This window comes from Rhinatrema bivittatum, chromosome 6 (genome assembly GCF_901001135.1).
Source record: "Rhinatrema bivittatum chromosome 6, aRhiBiv1.1, whole genome shotgun sequence".
Classification (NCBI taxonomy): domain Eukaryota; kingdom Metazoa; phylum Chordata; class Amphibia; order Gymnophiona; family Rhinatrematidae; genus Rhinatrema; species Rhinatrema bivittatum.
In genome coordinates, this window is record NC_042620.1 from 252,106,066 (window position 1) to 252,124,278 (window position 18,213).

The 18,213-nt window shown below is 45.1% G+C and overlaps 1 protein-coding gene across 5 annotated transcripts in view; it reads right to left on the reverse strand.

Annotated features, from left to right (window-relative positions):
• Positions 1-1,406: 1,406 nt before the first annotated feature.
• Positions 1,407-18,213, reverse strand: part of RNF40 (ring finger protein 40) — an 89,504-nt gene continuing 72,697 nt past the window's right edge. For 4 of the 5 annotated variants that reach the window (XM_029606804.1, XM_029606805.1, XM_029606806.1 and 1 more), the window contains 9 exons: positions 17,259-17,380; positions 16,491-16,882; positions 16,121-16,238; positions 15,869-16,018; positions 15,484-15,696; positions 7,008-7,133; positions 2,601-2,741; positions 2,275-2,376; positions 1,407-2,134 (listed from right to left, as the gene is read on the reverse strand). In XM_029606804.1, coding sequence (XP_029462664.1) covers positions 1,958-2,134; positions 2,275-2,376; positions 2,601-2,741; positions 7,008-7,133; positions 15,484-15,696; positions 15,869-16,018; positions 16,121-16,238; positions 16,491-16,882; positions 17,259-17,380 — 1,541 coding nt within the window. In that variant the 3' untranslated portion in view covers positions 1,407-1,957. Of the gene's footprint in view, positions 2,135-2,274; positions 2,444-2,600; positions 2,742-7,007; positions 7,134-15,483; positions 15,697-15,868; positions 16,019-16,120; positions 16,239-16,490; positions 16,883-17,258; positions 17,381-18,213 lie in introns of all 5 variants that reach the window. The other variant, XR_003857497.1, reaches the window with a different exon arrangement.

An 18,213-nucleotide genomic window follows, 5' to 3' on the forward strand; every position in this document is an offset into this window, starting at 1 on the left:
CAACAATGGCATGGGCTTTCAAATTTGGGATCTACTCCAGATCTGAACTACCCAATATCAGAAACAAGATTCTGGGCGCCGACAGGGTAGAGAGAAATGCCACTTTAAAGGAGGTAAAAAAAACCCAAACTGCCCCTAAGACACAGAGACCTGATTGCAACAGCCGCAAAATCAAAGAAGGCTGACAGGCTGAAAATTTTTTGTTTTGATCGGGATGGGGCTAAAAAAGGGTGTTGGGGGGGGATTCCTTACCATTCAGGAGCCCCACGGGGTCACCAACCCCAGCTCCTCACACCTACTACCAGGGGGATGGCCCCACTAGGACCTGCCTACCCCCTGGGAGGTTATGCCTGTTTGTCCTGCAATTTGAAATCCTTTTCTCTTTTTTAAGGAGATATAGTCTAAACCCCTAAAGACAGGGCAAGACCACAGGGATTGCCACCTCCATCTGCTGGAGACAGAGAAATACTGAAGAGATGCAGGTGGCGCTCCAGGTTAAGGGGGTGCTCTTCAAGTGTTTCTCCGTCTCCATCTGCTGGAAGGGAGGCATAACCTAGCAGTCCGGACTGATCCGGGTACATACAGGGAACTTACTTTGCTCTCTGTGGCTTGCTTACCGTCCTTCAATTCCTCACTTAATCTGCAGCTCCATCACTAGCTGCAGGTGTCTGCATCTTGCTCATTGTCTAGCTCCCTTTATACGCTTCACTCATTTGCTTGCTGTGTGTACCTGGGATCAATTTAATGTCATTATACTTGCCAGGTACTTGTCTTGTTTCATTCTCTGCTGTGTGTATCTGAACTTCACTGCCTGTGACCTGCTCATATATTTCTGGTTGCAGTTCACATATTTCTTGGAATTTCTCTTGCTGTCTCTACCAATGGCTGCTTTGCTCCATCCCTATCAACAGCTTACTTGCTTAAGTTCACTTGAGGATCTCTATACCTTGTAGCTTGCTCACTTCGTGCCTGTGCTTTGATAGCTTGATGGCTATGACTATACCTTGCTCACACAGTTTGTATTCATGCTTCATTTGCTATTGCTGGTTAGCTCACTGAAACTGTCAGTAGGTTGCAGTCTCTTGTCTCAGGTAGGCAAAAGGCATGGCTGGTTTTTCACAAAACTGAACAAGGGAAAAAGTAAGCATCGGCAAAAATCATAACCATGGCGTGTACTAACATAACCCCATGAACCAGTGCAGCTTTTTCTGTAACTATAATCACTTCTCACATGAATAGGGGAGAAGCTTTAAGCAAGCTCTAAATAAAAACTGTGATGGTTCCAGAACATGAGTTTTAAGGCAACTCTTGGTGCAAATAAAACCTGGGGAGGTTGGAAGAGCTTTGCAAAACACCAAAGTGCGAAGAGTACTAGAACCGGACACAATAACCACAGACACAGGAGCTTGTGAAAACTTGACCAGATTTAAGTCTTTTGGTAAACAGACAGGCATGAGGAAGGACATGAAATTCAGTCCTTCTCATCTACTTTACCATGCAGTCAAGTCCTGCCACACAAAGTCACTTCTTCCCTATTGATAGTAAAAGCAGGAAAGACAAAAAAGGCATTTTTTAAAACAAATTTTATCAACAATATAGACCACTGCTGGGGTCAAAACAGTCACCTCCATGGTCCCTTTCCTAACTCTTTATTATTTACAGGGAAACAAAAAGTCCATTTGAAAGAGAGGATGTGTCTACTGGTAAAAGACACAGGGATGGCTCCAGGGATCAGCTATTGTAGATGAGGGGGCAGTCAGACTCCTAGGATCATCTGATGTAGCTGTGGGCCCAGAAGAGGGTAGTAAATGATCATCAGGCAGTTGACATCAGACAAAATCTCCAAGGATCACGTTATGTAAACACAGGAAAAAGTTTAAAGTGTGTGTGAAATCAGCAGATGAAGATGCAGGCTCTGGGGCTCATCCAATACGAGATCAGTCATGGGGTCTGGGGATCAACTGATGTAGATGCGGTGGAAATCATGGGCTCCGAAGGCAGCATTGCACTTGGGGCATTTGCGCTGGCGGGTATCATAGCGCGTTTTGACACACTCGAAGCAGAAGACATGGAAGCATTTGGTGAGGACAGCATCTTTCTTGCGGGTATTACAGCATGGACATGTCAGCTTGGCCTAGGCAGGAAGGACAAAACAGGAAGGAGAAGAGATGAGTATTCATAAAGGTGCTAGATTTTAAAAAGATCGTTCCTTGATGCCCTGAATTGTTTAATTTCTGAGGAGCTGTCTGCATTAAATCTTCCCTATCTACTTACTTTGTACTCTTTGATCTCCTCTTGCAAAATCTCATCGGCATCTGCATACACTTCGACTTTCTTCTGCTTCTCCAGTTTACGCCGCAGACGAGAAATGTCCTCCTAGGAAGGGGAGGGCATTGGGAAAGATGAATAGCCAACCCATAAGGAAGAGAGAGAGAGGAAGGCACTAAGAAAAAGAGAAACAAAGACAGAAACAAAACAGAGGGGAGGGAGAAAGAGAAAGAAGAGAAAATAAGAGACTAAGAGCAAAACAGCATGAGAGAGGCAGAGACACCATTGCAGAAAGAGTAAGAGAATAAAGCATGTGAATGTTTCACTGATACCTGGGCCCGTTTGAGGGTGAAGGATTCCTTCTCCTTAGCAGTGCGGTTCTCAGACATGAAGGTCTGAATCTGTTTCACTTTGCACTGGACATTCTCCAGCTGTACTTTCAGATCCTCAGCTAGTTGGGCGGCTTCCACTGCCTAAGAGAGACAAGAGGGAGTCAGCAAAGAGGGATTGCAGCTTGTACCCAATGAGTTGTGCAGTGGGGTCACCGATATTCCATAGAAAATGCTCACCTATACATAAAATCATAAGTTAAAGCTTTATGGGGGAATCTCCATCCTTTCCAGGGGAAACTATCAACACCCCTTCTCTTTCTTCACCCAGCCCAGGTTGAATGATATGTTTTAGACCTATGCAGGTTACAAACCAGCTTCCTTTAAAGTAGACTCTATTGATGCATTATTTGGCAATCTCTTCGTTGTTTCTCCAAATGGGGTAAGGACTTGTGCATCAAGGCTCAGCTGACAGCACAAAATGGACACTCAGCAGCAATTAAGATTGATAAAATTTGAATCTTTTTACCTAAAATTTAAATTGCATTTCAAAGGTTGCCTTTTAAAGTACTACAAAACTTTTCTATTATTTATACTGAACTTTACATAAAGCAGTGGTCGCTATATTAGTTCAACTGAATGCAGAGAAATAAAGGTCAACAAACACGTTGAAGTTGATACCTTTTTTATTTGATTAATAATACATTTTTGAGTTACGCTTTCCTCATCAGGTTAGTGCAGATCTATGGATGCTGCCTGAAAATATAAAACACATACAAAACAATTTATAATCTATAGTTAGGGCCTCTAGTTTCCTGCAATACTTTGGCAAGGTTGCCGGATCAGGCCTATGCCATGGACCTGCCAGATCCTGAAGGAATTGTAAGAATCAGAAGCTGGGTCACTGGCTGGGCTGACACACACACACCTCTCTGCCAATACTCCCATGCTGACCTGGGCTAGGAGGAGAATGGCATTACATCAGACCGTATCCTGCTCCTTTGCTGCCTGGGCTTGACCGGTGCTTTGAACTGTGCAGCATTATGCAGCGTTAGACACCACTGGCAGAAGAAAAGGTAGCATGGAGCGCCATCATTTCTTCCTCCTGGTGATCCAGATTAGGAAGGAAGAGGGAGAGAAGAAGAGGAACAGCTGATGGATGTTGGAGGAGCTTTGGCAGGGGTGAGAGGAGGAACTGGCTTAGTGTGATGAAATATGACAAAGTAACTGAAGAGGCATGAAGGATGTGAGTGAGGGAATAATTCAAGGAGTAGGGTTGTTTGTGAGAAATAAAGAGGGGAATGACAGTGAAGGGTATGAGACAGCCGCAAGGGAATTACTAACTACAAAATCAGAAATAGCAAAAGCTGACCAAACAAAACCAAATCTAAAATAGCCTGGTTTGTTAAGGAATGTAAACGACCTAAGACAAAAGGTGACGGAACAGTCTCCTGAAGAAAAAATCCACAACTTCCCGACTAAACTTTTTAACTTTATTTTAACAGGAAGAAATTCTACAAAACTCCATGGCTAGAATCATAACAGGCACACAAAAAAGGGACCACATCACCCCCATACTAAAAGACCTACATTGGTTACCCATCTCCTTCCGCTCACAATACAAAACCCTCACCATCCTTCACAATTCCCTACACAAACATAATCACACCTGGCTCGACGAAATGCCTCGTTACCGTTCCTCTGACCGACCCACAAGAACAACCCATGCAGGTACTCTACACACCCCATCTCTAAAGGCAAGCACATTCTACTCACACCAGAGAGAGAGCCTTCTCCGTCGCTGGCCCCACTCTCTGGAACTCCCTCCCCACCCTCCTACGCCAAGAGACATCCCTGCAAATTTTCAAGAAAGGAATCAAAACATGGCTATTCCGACAGGCCTATCCCGACACAAACCAAATTTAATTTCTCCCCAGCCCCCCCTGTTCGAACTTCTCCACCCCATCCTATGTTTCCCCCGCTTCCCCCCGCACCACCCATGGATACCCTAGAAGAAACAACATCCCCCCCTACTGCTTAATTTATCTCTTTTTGATCATGATCGGTTAATGTGTCCTTATGTAAGAAATAGTATTTTGTTCTAAGGTTACATTGTTATGGTTTTAATTTTATTTTATTCTTTGTACATTGTTTCATTGTTTTATTGTATCGCCCACCTGAGTTCTTTGTAAACCGGCATGATGTGCTGCACGAATGTCGGTAAATAAAAGTTAATAAATAAATAAATAAATAAATAAATAAGAAAACAACTACAAAATCCCTAAGAAATAAGTACTTGCTTGATCCCAGAAGGAAGGAAGAGAAAGAAGGCTGACTAGCCTAGATCAGGAGACCAAAGGGAGACGTACTGCATCTGCTGGAGACAGACAAATACAGAAGGGTTACAGGATAGGCTCTGTCCTCATATAGGATATCCTTTCAGTTTTAGTCTGTCTCCACCTGCAGGAAAGGAGGCTCAACCCACAGTCTGGACTGATCCGGGTACAAACAGGGAAAGGAGAGATTTACGTAGCACCTATTTTTCAGGCTGATACAGTAAAGCATGGCTGCGGTTACCCTGTTTCTAACCCGCTTTCTACCCACAATTTGGCCGCATAAGTCTAACCCGCGATTCACTATCCGTTTTTACCAATCTTTACCGCTTCTTTAAATCGACGCGTATCTCTTTCCACCCGCGGCATGTATAGGATATGTAAACGATCGGATTAGCTATTCCCCCCCATATAGTAACGTGCGGCCCGATTATCGCCTTTTTAACCAACTGTTTTGCCGCGTCTTTAACCAGCTAATTTACCGCCTACCCTGACCCTGGTGTTAGAGGGATGTGACAGCAATAAGCAGGCTCCGGTCAAATAAGTGGGTGGGTTGGAGCAAGCGAGTAACATGGTGTGGCCTGGTTCTCCTACGCTCGGGCATCGGGGATTGCCAGTCCTCTCTCCCCCCCCCCTCTCGAGGCAAGGCGCAGGGCGAAAATCGACTCGACATGTTATTAAAGGAAATAGAAATTGTAACAAAAGTAAACTTACTGCATGCTTCCAGCAGCTCCAGTCCTCTCTCCCCTCCTCCCGAGGCGCCCACCGTGGCTCCCCTGCCTCCCGAGGGCAGCCGGCGGCGAAAGCAGCTTCCAGCAGCCCCGCCGGCGAAGGTGCATGAACGCACATCCAATTTGGGCGCTCAAGCAGCGAAAGCGCATGAGTGCACGCCGTGACCTCGGACGTCCATCCGTGACCTGAACGCCTCGGACGTCCATCTGGGCGTTCAGGTGGGGGGGGAAGGTCCATTCCAGTCTCCCCTTCTCCTTCTGATGCCTGCAATGTGGTAATCTCCGAATCCAAAATGGCCCGGTCCAGATCCTGATCCGGAGCCTGTTGCGGAGACTCCTGCTCATCCGACTGATCCGAAGAATCACTGTCCACCGGGCAGATCACGGACCGAAGTGGACGCTTCTCCTTCGGCGCTCCGCTGGCCTTCGGCTCCTGAACCCGCATCCCATGGGCCAGTTAACGCGGGTGCCTTGTGGGCCGCCTTAGGCCCCTGCGACTTCCCAGCTTAGTGAGCCTTGAAAGCCTTGTGCATTAAAAGCACAAAATCAGAGGTGAACGATGAAGACGACCCGTCCAAGACGACCCCCGTCATCGTCCACTGCCAAATCCTCCGCAACCCCATCCAATCCCCCCCCCCCCCAGACGGACTAGGCCGCGGAGACAATGGTGGGGGGAGCTCTTCCCCCATAGCTGCACTCTCCTGTTTTCTGAATGTCCTTAAAATAGCCTCCGTTCCTGCGCTGAGCTGGAACGGATCCGGGGCCTGCCACAATAAAACTGGGACCCCAGCCCCCCGATGCGATCGAGGGTCACTGCCCTTCAATTCTGCTGGGGCAGCGACCCCCGAGGATCCCTCTCCCCTCAACAAACACTGTGCAAATGCCAGCCCAGGAGAGACGCGCATGCTGCGGCACGCGGCAAAGGCCGCACCACGCAGCATGAGCAACGGCCTAAATTTAGCCAGGCAGGAGAAAGATGCGGCGAAAACAAAGAAAAACCCCGATCAGGTGCTGTCTGCGGTCTAAACTACACACCTGCGGAGAGAAGCTGGGCTGGCAGAGCAGGAGAAATTTAAAGAGACACAACCCCCTTTTTTTTTTTAAACCTGAATAAGGTTAGACTGAAGGTGAGAGCCCGAGACCCCCGGGATCACCTGCAGTGGACAGTTACAGTCATTTTCCACCAATTTGTTTTTTTTGTTATAACCTTGAAATTCTTAGGAAAAATAAACTAAAATAAAACCTGAAAATTAAGGTCCCTAGACATTGTGAACCTGCATGCAGAGAATTACAGATTACTGCTCACTGCTGGAGACCCCTATAGGAAGCAGTAAGTCCCTCCTTACTTTTCTCTTGTTGAGCTCCAGCGCTTGAGTCCGCAGAGTCAGCTCCTTCTCAATACCACCCAAGTTCCCTTGTAGGATGTGTTCCTTCTCCTCCAGTTTCTGTACCAGAAGCAACTGGGAGTCCACCTGTAGGTCATAAAGCTGAGTTAGTCCACTTGAATGGTTTGATCTAATCAATCTACTTTATATGGAAAAATCACTTTCAATTGTGGTTAAGCTTACTATATTGAATATACAACATAAAGAGCCTCCACCTATAATTTTAAAAGTTTTTCAACAGCAATTTATTGGGCCAATAAGCAGAGTTGCTTACCTGTAACACGTGAACTCCCAAGACAGCAGGATGTAGTCCTCACAGTTTCTAGAAAGCTTTGACTGGCACACTGAGCATGCCCAGCATGCCATGATCCCATAGGGGTCTTCCTTCAGACTCATTTGCAGCAAAAAAGTGCAAGTGAAAAATAAAACAACAAAATATAAGCGGACCCAACTCCACGGGGTGGTGGGTGGGTTTCGTGAAGACTACATCCTGCTGTCCTGGGAGAACACCTGTTACAGGTAAGCAACTCTGCTTTCTCCCAGGACAAGCAGGATGCTAGTCCTCACATATGGGTGATTAGCAAGCTACAGGCTGACTCATATTACAACAGGCCAATAGCAGACAACTCGTGCAGCAGGCACAATAATTGGGGTGCTATTGGCAAGGATGAGGAAGCATGAAATCACAGCAGGTGGTTGTGGAAGGAGTTGGGGATTATACTGGAACAAAGTTCTGCAAGACAGATTAGCCAAAGGCAGAGTCTTGATGGACTTCTTTATCTAAGCAGTAGAGGGCTGTGAATGTGTGAAGAGAGCTCCATGTCGCAGCCTAGTAGATGTTGGCAATTGGTACTGAATGATAGTGTGCTACCGATATTGCCATGGCCCTTACAAAATGTGCCTGCACTCACCCCTGGAAAGGAAGGCCTGCTTCCTCATAGCAGAATTCGATACAGTCTGATAGCCAGTTGGAGAGAGTTTGCCCACTGGAACTCTCAGCTTGTCTTTGTCCAAGAAGCAAAGAGTTGGGTGGATTTCCTATGGATTGCAGTGCGGTCTAGATAGAATCCAAGTGCACGCTTACCGTCTAAGGTGTGCAAAACCCTCTCGCCCTCATGAGAGACAGGCTTTGGGAAGAGTGGGCAGACTATAGACTGAGTAAGGGGAGAAACTGTGTCCACCTTAAGAAGAAATTTAGGGTGAATACAGAGGACCACTCGGTCACGGAGTAACCTAGTGTCGGGTGAGTATGCAACAAGGGCTTGTAACTCACTGACCCTTTTAGCAGAGGTGATGGCTACGAGGAAAAGAATTTTCCATGTTAGAATTTTAATGTTATAGGAATGCAAAGGCTCGAACAGGGAATGCATAAGCCTTACAATCACTACATTTAGGCCCCATTCCGTAACCAGTAATCATAGAGGAGGCTTAAGTTGTAGAAAACCCATGATAAGCTGACTCATAAGGGGTTGAGCCGCTAACAGGGCATCCCCTACTCCCTGGTGGTACGCTGAGATGGAACTGAGGTGTACCTGTGCGGAGGATGTCTGGGGAACAGAATCCGAAAGGTATCCTAAATAGCCTAATAGAGATGAAATGGGGCAGGAAAAAGGGGCCAATACCTTTTTGTACACACCATTTGGTAAATCTTGCCCATTTCGAATGGCAAGACGTACGTGTTGAAGGTTGTCGTGAAGCTACAAGTACCTGAGAATATCAGTGAGTCTGTGTTATGAGATTGGCCTGTGGGCAGGCAAATTGGTTACTGGAGTGATAGGTTGAAAAGTATGGGGAAGCAAACTTGTCGAGGCCAGATTGGGTTATGAGAATCATTGAAAACCTGTACTGCTGCAGCTTCATGAGAGTTTTGGCTATGAGAGGTATTGGAAGAGACGCTTCTAGGAGGCCTCAGTTGCAGGGGCGAGCAAAGGCACCCATGGCTAATGCATTATATGCCTGTGTAGGGAGCAGAATCTGTCCACTCTGTGGTTTGATTCGGATGCAAGAGGTTGATGGTTGGTTGACCTCAGTGGTAGAATATTTTGCTCGCTACACATGGATTCAGAGACCACTTGTGGGGATAGAGACATTGATTGAGATGGTCTGTTAATATTTTTGGTATGCCTGTTAGATAAGTGGCCTGGAGATGCATGGAGTGTGCGAGGGCCCAGGCTCAGAACTGCGCGGCTGCCTGGCAGAGTAGATAAGAGCCTGTGCGTCCCTGTTTGTTCGAGTACCACACTGCTACTATGTTGTCTGTCTGAATCCACAAAGTTTTGTGTGAGAGGCAGTGTTGGAAGGCATAAAGGGCAATATGCATGGCTCGAAGCTCCAGGAAGTTGATCTGAGACTTGTTATGGAGCAGAGTCGACGCATTTTGGTTTTGGAGGGTATTGATATGAGTTCTCCAACCCAAGTTGGATGCGACCGTGGCCAAGATCATGTGAGGATTTGGTACAGGATCGGTGATATGGAGCAGGGATGGAGGAGGTGGAACGGCTTAGAGCCACTGAAATTTTAAAATCCACTGAGTTCTTCTCATAGCTAGACTGGCCATAGGAGTGATGTGGATCGTGGAATCATGTGGCCCAGCAATGAAGGTTTGATGGGCCGAGGCTATGTTGCATGTGCGCAGAGATGTGGACAATTTGATAGGATGTCTGCGCGGTTGTTTTGCAGGAAGGCCGTTGCGACTGTAGTGCCCAGATCTGCTCTAGATTTATAGTGAGAGAATTTAGAACTGCTTGTTTGGATTGACTCCTTATTATGTAGTCGTCCAGGAAAGGAAGCACGTGAATACTGTTGTTCTTTGTAGATGAACGGCAGTCACTTCTAGGTATTTGGTGAAAAACACAAGTTGTCGAAACTAGTTCAAATGGCAGAACTTGGTATTGAAAATGTTGACTCACTATGAAGCGTATAGAAATTCCAGAGAATAGAGGCAACCCCCTTGTTGTAGTAAGAGAAGTACGGTGCCGAGAGACACCATTCTGAACTTTTCTTTCTGAAGAAATTGATATTTCTTTCTTTTTAATTATTATTTATTTATATATTTTTATTGGTATAAAACGTTTATATAACATTGTGTATCCACTTCATGCAATACAAAGAAGCCTGAGTGATATAATCGGTTCTATTGCGGATATGGTACAAAAGTATAGTAACACCATTATGGTGTATCTCACCCGTGTCCCTACCCTCTTCCCCCTCCCCCTATAGAGGTTAACAGTGTAAGTAAAATTCTTAATTAATTAAGGAAATATATCATAACATGGCTATGTATAGTATATATGTATAGTTCGGAACATACTTTGGCTAAGTTTAATGTCCACGTAGTCCTGTAACGTTGACTACAGGATTTTCTGGAGTTAAACATATCTGAATATGGGGGACCATTCCAAAGTCAGATGGCCAAAATTATAGAGAGGTTATTAATAGCCACAAATCATAAAGAGGTTGTTAATAGCCACGAGTCATAGCATCCCCAAATTTTAGAAAAATTGTGAGTAGTACTATGTTTGTAAGCAGTAATTTTCCCTAAAGTATGCATGTTCAGTACATATTTTTGTACATCTTGTAATGTAGGAACCTGTGTGTCCTTCCATACTAGTGTTATGGCACATCTCGTCACTGTTATCACGTATTTAATAAAATAATTATAAAATTTTGATCTGTCTGGTAGTTCTTCATTCAGTAGTGCTTGAGAAGGGGTAAGTGATACATTGACGCCAAGAATTGTGGAAATCCAAGACGATACTGCACTCCATAGTTGCTGTATTTTAGAACATGTCCACCAAAGATGGAAGAAAGTGCCCTGTTCTTGACATAGCTTCCAGCAAAGACCCGTAGATCCTGGAAAGATATGTTGTAGTTGGATGGGCGTCATATACCTTCGAAAAAACAATTTGTATCCATTTTCAATGTGAATCACTGATATTAACCCCTTTCTCAGTTGTTGAAATATCCGTTTCCAATCCTCAGCTGACCAGTCGCATTGAAGGTCTCGCTCCCAAGCTGTGATATGAGTTGCTGACACAGTGAAACTACCAGCAAGTAACCCATACATTTTAGTAATATGTTTACTAATTTTATCTGCATTTCTACACGAGTTCAAAGGAAGATATTCCCCCTGTAAAATCTCTTCCCACCTGATTTTGAATAAAGAAATGCCTGACCTGCAAATATTTAAAAATGTCCGCAAGGTCTAAATGGAATCTGTCACAAAGGGTTGAAAATGAAACCAATCTCCCTGGGTTCCAAATCTGTGCAATTTGTGTAATACCTCTAGTGGTCCAGCTTTTAAAAGCTGGTGGATTCTCTGCAGGTCGAAAGGAAAGATGATGCAAGAGGTGAATACTAAGGAAAAAGATTTTTTGTCCCACTAACACTTTCCTCCAGTGCTCCCAGATAATTAAGGTAGAATTCACATGCTCAGGTAGAATTACTGTTGGTCGCCATGTGGCACGTTTTTTGCCAAAGTATTGCAGTTATAGGAAGAGTTCCTAATATCGCCTGCTCTAGAAGTACCCAGGGTTTTCGGTGTTTTAATTTATGCCATTCTACTGCTGCTTTAAGTTGGGCTGCTCCTTGATAACGTAGTAGGTTTGGCATCCCCCATACCTCCTTGGCTTTTAGGTAGATACAGTGTTTCCTGTGCTATTCTAGGTCTTTTACCTTTCCATAGATATTTATTTAATCGTTTTTGCCACTTTTCCAGAGTTTTTGTAGGAAGTACAATTGGCAATGTTTGTAATAGATATAGGATCCTTGGCATTATATTCATTTTTATAACTGCCAATCGTCCCAACCAAGAGATGTGGTAGCAATCCCACTCCTCCATTTCTTTATACATTCTAGCCATTAGTGGTGGATAGTTGAGTTGAAATAAATTACCCACACTACCTAGATATATCCCCAGGTATTTTATTTTATTTTTAGCCCATTTGAAAGGGTGTTCTTGTTTAAGCTGTGGTATAGAATCAGGAGGGATTGAGACATTTAAAAGTTCGGATTTCTACCAATTGATTTTAAAGCCTGATACTAGACTAAAAGAAACTGATATTTCTGAGGTCCAGGATGGGCGAAGGTTGCCTATTTTCTTTGAAAGTAGGAAATAGCGGGATTAAAAACTTCTGCCTTCTTGTGTCCAGGGAACGGTATCCCGAGCCCTGGTCCTCAGTTGGGTGGACCGTTCTGTTCTCTGGCGAGGTAGAAAAATCCAGGAGCCTGCCCGACAGAGCAGGCTCCTGGATTTTTGATGCCAGTGCAGTATCAGTGCCGGCACCGAACGCGGAACCACATCGATGCCGGCGACTATGTTTCCCTTGGTGCTCAGCCTTGTCATTCTCCAGCACCGAGTAAACTGCCACCGATGTCCAAAATGGCGAAGGTAACGGACGGTTACCGTGGCAGTGCCGATGTTTCCCCTCGGTGCTCAGCCCGGTCATTCTCCAGAACCGAGGAAGATGCCACCGATGTCATGGATGGCGTTGGTGACGGACGGTCACCATGCCGGTGACGATGATTCCCTCGGTGCTCGGCCCAGTCATTTTCCAGCATCGAGGAAGATGCCCTCGCTGTCTCAGATGGCACTGGTGTTGGACGGTCACTGTGCCTCTACTGCTCTTGGCATTGTCGCCCAAGGATTACAACGGGCTCTGGTTTAGAACCCGAAGTATGGAGAGTTTTCTTTAGTCGAGGGCATCGATTTATGTATTGACGGGGCCACCGATGGAATCGATGGGGGCGTCGATGGCATAAACAGTGGCTATGGCGGCAACGGGAACCGTGGACGTCTCAAACCCTCTAGCCCCGATGGACCCGGTGGAGGTTCGCAGCAAGGACACTCGCGGATATCGTGGGGCAGACCGAGGGTGAACAGAAGGCCACAATTCGGTTGGTAACCCGGGGGAACAGATAGTGAGGTGACAGGAAGTGACCGAAAAACAGGGCATAGTACTCACCGAGTGTCGATGAAATGTACGAGAAGGGAGACCCGTGTAGGGAGAATTAATTGTGAAGTAAAACTTCAAGTATTTCCGTGAGGAAAAGTTGTGAGAAAAATCTCACAGAGCTCCTAAACGCGAGGCAAACTGCATTGCGGAAAAAAAGAGACTGAAGGGAGACCCCTGTGGACACAGGGATCATGGCATGCTGGGCACGCTCAGTGTGCTCAGTATGCCAGTCAAAGCTTTCTAGAAACTTTGACAGAAAGGTTTTCCGTGATAGGGCTCCGTCCAGTGACGTCACCCATATGTGAGGACTACCATCCTGCTTGTCCTGGGAGAATGACTTGATTTAAAAATACACAAAAAAAATCAAAGCACATTACAATATACCAAACAAAAAAATTATACAACTATATATAATTAATTTATATACCCTTTATTACAACATGTACAACATTTTTAAGTTTTTGTCGTACATTCACTGTTGTCAAAACTGTTCTTTTTTTCTCTTTCAATTGCTAATGACAAGTTGCTTCCTTGGTTTTTTTTTATTTTTTTTTTAATACTTTTTTCTTTCCCAAACAAGCTATTTTGCTACTTGGCTGCCTCAGGGGACGTTGCTTGCAATTTTACATCAAACACCACTGTCAGCATTACCTATACTCTGTGGTAATGCTGACTGTGGACTTCAATGTAAAATTGGAAGCAACTTCTCCTGAGATAGCCAACTATAGTTTGTGTTGGGAAAGATAAAAGAACAAACAAAAAGGAAATGATGCCACATTAATAGTTGAAAAAAGAAAAAACCCAGTTTTGATGAAGAAATGACAAAAGCTTAAAAATGCTGTACATGTTGTAATAAAAGGGTATATATGCCAACATACATAAGGAAATTCAGCTATATAATTTGTTTGATATTACTGTATGTTGTCACGTGTTTTGATTTTTGTGTTTTATATATATATATATATATATATATTTATTTTTTTTTTTCTAAACCAGCATATAATCCACGCAAACAGGAAACTATCAATCCAGTAATGAAATCAGATTTTCTTGCTCATATAAAGGAAAATTGGCTCTTACCTGCTAATTTTTTTTTCCTGTAGTACCACAGATCAGTACAGATTCCTGGATTTTACCTCCCTTCCAGCAGATGGAGACAGAGAAACTTTCACAGCCACCGGCACATAACATGGTGTAGCCCCTGCAGTTCTTCAGAATTACTATGTACCGAAGCAGATACAGCAACACCTCAGTTCGTATTATGAAAACAATATCCCCCGAACGAGCAGAGGAGAGAAAATTTAACTTACAACTATAAACAATATTTCAAACTTTAAGGAAAGACAAACAAATCTGTGCCATTCTTCAGACAAAGACAACAGACAGATCGCACGGACTCTCTAAATGCACACACACTCCTGGGCAGGATTCTGGACTGATCTGTGGTACTACCAGGAACGAAAATTAGCAGGTAAGAGCCAATTTTCCTTTCCCTGTACGTACCCCTGATCAGTCAAGACTCCTGGGATATACCAAAGCTTCCCTAACCTGAGTGGGACTGTGAGAGTCCCGCTCGAAGGACGCCCTCTCCGAAACCATTATCTTTCAGAGACTGAACGTCCAATCTATAGTGTCTGGCAAAGGTATGTAGACTTCTAAGTTGCTGCTCAGCAAATCTCCTATGGTGACACTAGCTGACACTCGGCCCAGTGTCACCACAGGCGTATTGGACGGGTCCTCCTCATCCAATGTGTAGCTGGAACACAGTCCCTCTCTATTTAGCCTTGACTGCGCCGAGCCGCACACGTGGCAGACTGACCTCCGTCCCATTGCGGTCGCAGACCCTGTCTTACCTCAGCACAGCCCAAATCACAACGGCCTTAAACCCATTTATTTTAACACCCCAGCCGCTCAAACTAGCAAGGGGGAAGTCGTCAGCACTGAACTTTTTTTTTTTTTTAATGCAACTTTATGAAGTGCCTACTTCCTCTGGCTGTCAAATAGAACTGCTAGAGGAATAAATCGCCTCCAAAGGAAGGACACAAGGACCGAGCCTACAAAAGGATCACCAACCCCCAGTTTGTCCAAACTAAAAAAAACGTATCCACACTGTAGAACTGGAGACAGAGAAATACTGAGGAGCTGCAGTGGCACACAAGGTTATGTTGCAGTGTCAGTAAAACTTCCTGTCTCCATCTGCTGGCAGGGAGGCAAAACCCAGGAGTTTGGGCTGATCTGGGTACGTACAGGGAACATACTATTTCAGTGCAAAGGATCACGGATTTTGCTTTGTTCTTAGTTATTCTGTGATTTCAGTGTTAGGAGTAGAGTCTCTGGCTTGCATGCAAGCCAAGAGTGTTGTGCCCCCTTTTTCACTGCTGGAATCAGAGTCCCCTGATTTTAGTGCTAGGATTAACATCTTTAACTTCATGCAGCGTCCTCTGATTTCAATGCTGGAATCTGGGGCTTTCATCCCATCATACCTGTGATTTCAGTCCCAGCACACGATCACATAACTCCTCTTTCTCCTCACGAAGGAGCTTGTGGATCTGGTTGGACTTGATGCGCTCAGACATCAGTTTGAAGTTGGCATCATCCTTCTCCCGCAGCTGCTGCATCAATCGCATGTTCTGCTCTTGCATGTCCTCGAAGGCCTGACCTGTCACATCCATCTCTGAAAGCAATGCTTCCTCCTCCTTGGTAATTAGAGAGCAGCATTAACAGTTTTATAACTCTGCCTTCCCCTCCCCCTGGAGTAGCTGTCTCAGAGTCATGGCTCCTCCCTTAGGAAGTCAAAGCATAGTATTACTATCTAACCCCAACACCCACCCATGGGAGTAGAGTCTGTCTTCTCTCAAATGCTCCTACCTGTTTTGTGGCTGCTAGCTTCTTCTGCAAGTGGTCAATCTGCTCTTCTGCCATCCTAATTTTCCTCAGCGCATCCTCATCTGCCATCTTCTTACTCTCTCGTTTCTCCTTCTCCTCCAGCTCCCGGATTCGAACTCTGAGCTCCTCCACCTTAGAGAAGGGAAGAAAGGACAGAGTAGAAGCCTGCAGGGCTGCCAGAAAGTGGGCTTTGCGTTCCCCACACCAGCTCAGGATTAGCATGTCACTCTATACCTCAGCTTTTGTTTTCTTCTCAGCAGCCATCAGCTGCACTTTGTCTCTCTGTTCCTTGGGGGCCGATTTGTACATATCCAGAAGCAGCTTCATCTCCTTCTGGCTCTCCTGTGCCTTCCTAAAGTGAAAGGGAGAGGTTAAAGAACAGTGCAGAGAGAACAATGCTGGAGAAAACAAGAAACAGGGAAGAGAGATATTAGAGGAAAATGTAAGGAAAGGTGAAAGATAAGGCGAGAAAGAGAGGGATTACAGGAACGATAATGGGCAGGAGGAGGGAAAAAACAAAGAAATAAACTGACAGCGAAAGATACTCAGAACCAAGGAGATAAATACATAGAAAGACAGATAGAGAGATATAGAAGATACTTACTTGAGTTCGGCTCTCAGTTGCTTCAGCAGATCAGAATCCTTCTTCTTGTTTTCATCTGTCTTCTGCCTGTCCTTGTCCCTTTCCCTCTCTCTATCCTTGTCTCTCTCTCTTTCCTTTTCTCTGCCGCCGTCCTTATCCCTTTCCCTCTCTGCCTCCCTCTCCTTCTCTCGCCCCTTTGGTCTCTCGGTCTCCTTCTTCACAGTCGTTTCCTCCTCCTCTTTCTTGCACTCATGAGTAGCGGGCTCCTCTCTCTCCTTAGCTGCAGTCTCCTTCGTCTCCTTCTTGACCTCTACGCCCTCCTCCTCTTTCACCGTGGTTGAGGGGAGCTCCTCGCCTGGAGTGGAAGGGAGTGAGGAGGAACCAGAAGAAAAGCTGCTCATCTGTGTTCGAATCTAAGGGGAATGGGTGAAGAGAGAGATCCCTCAGTGTCAGTATGGCCCTTAGATCTTATCTACCCTGCACAGCTGAGCCCAGTACTTTATTATCAGCTCCCTTTCTCATCCATGTTGCGGGCTGTTCTACTCACCTCAGCCCCCTCCTTCCTCCATGCTAAGGATTGTACAGCAAATCTAGGTTTGGACTCACCTCAGCCCCATCCCTCATCCATACTGGAAGCCACGCTCCACACACGGGCCTACACTTCTCTTAACATTTTCTCTGAAGCTGGGGGTTGTCCCGAACATTTGGGCCTGTACATCTCAGTCCCTGTCCCTCTCTTTCATGAGAGCTATCGTCCTACATCTCCCCACCCTCCATGCTATGGATTACCTTGCACATCTCGGCCTGAACCTCCCTCAGCTTCCTCTTGTATCTCAGGACGTCTCCCTTCAGTTGGTGATTGTGGTTCTGCAGACTGCTGATCAGGTGCCTCATCTCTCGGTTTATTGGCCCTGAGAGACAGAGAGAGATCTGTTATTTGTTGGTTCCTGTGAATTTTGGTAGGACTCAGGCAAGTACATGTATAGATATACATTAAAAGAAAAAAAACAGCAAATTTTTTGGCTGCACACCTCTGGTGTGTGTATTGTATAAACCTATACATAAATTGTGACTCCAAAAACACTCTCCCATATGAAAAGCAAATGGCAGGGAGGAGAGAAAGAGAGAGCAAGGGAGGAAAAGGGATACAGCATAGTGGCAGGCAAGCACTGCTGAGAAGAGGAAAAATTAAGATCCTGTACGGAGGAGGAACACAAGCAGAAACTAGAGGAAAAACTTAATTTTCCTTCCTTACAATTGAGTTGGTATACTCTGTTAATAGCTTGAATTTAACAATTTAATTCTCCTGTTTTACTGCTCTGAGGATTTGCAACTTATTGGTTTCATTTTGCTCTAAGTTTTACTTTGTTTGGAGATGCTGTGCTACATAGACCTTCCCTCCCTACCACCTACACTGCTTCTTGTTATTATACAGATTGATAATGCCTGTGTTGGAATGGGAATTTCTGAATTGCTTGCTCATTTATGGTTAACAGTCCCAGCCTATTACTACTGGTATACACTGGTTCACATGCAATTGTAGGATAAGAGGAATAGTGCTATGGTACTTTAGTACTCAGAAAAGCTTTTAGTGATCTTCAATACAATTCTAATTGTGTAGAACTTTTAGGGTGAGAGAATGTGCCAAACTTAAGGTTGAACTAGTATGTGCTCTAGGAACCACATTTATCTAGTACTACAGGCTTCCCAAAAGAAGGAGAACTTGCACCACAAATCATAAAGA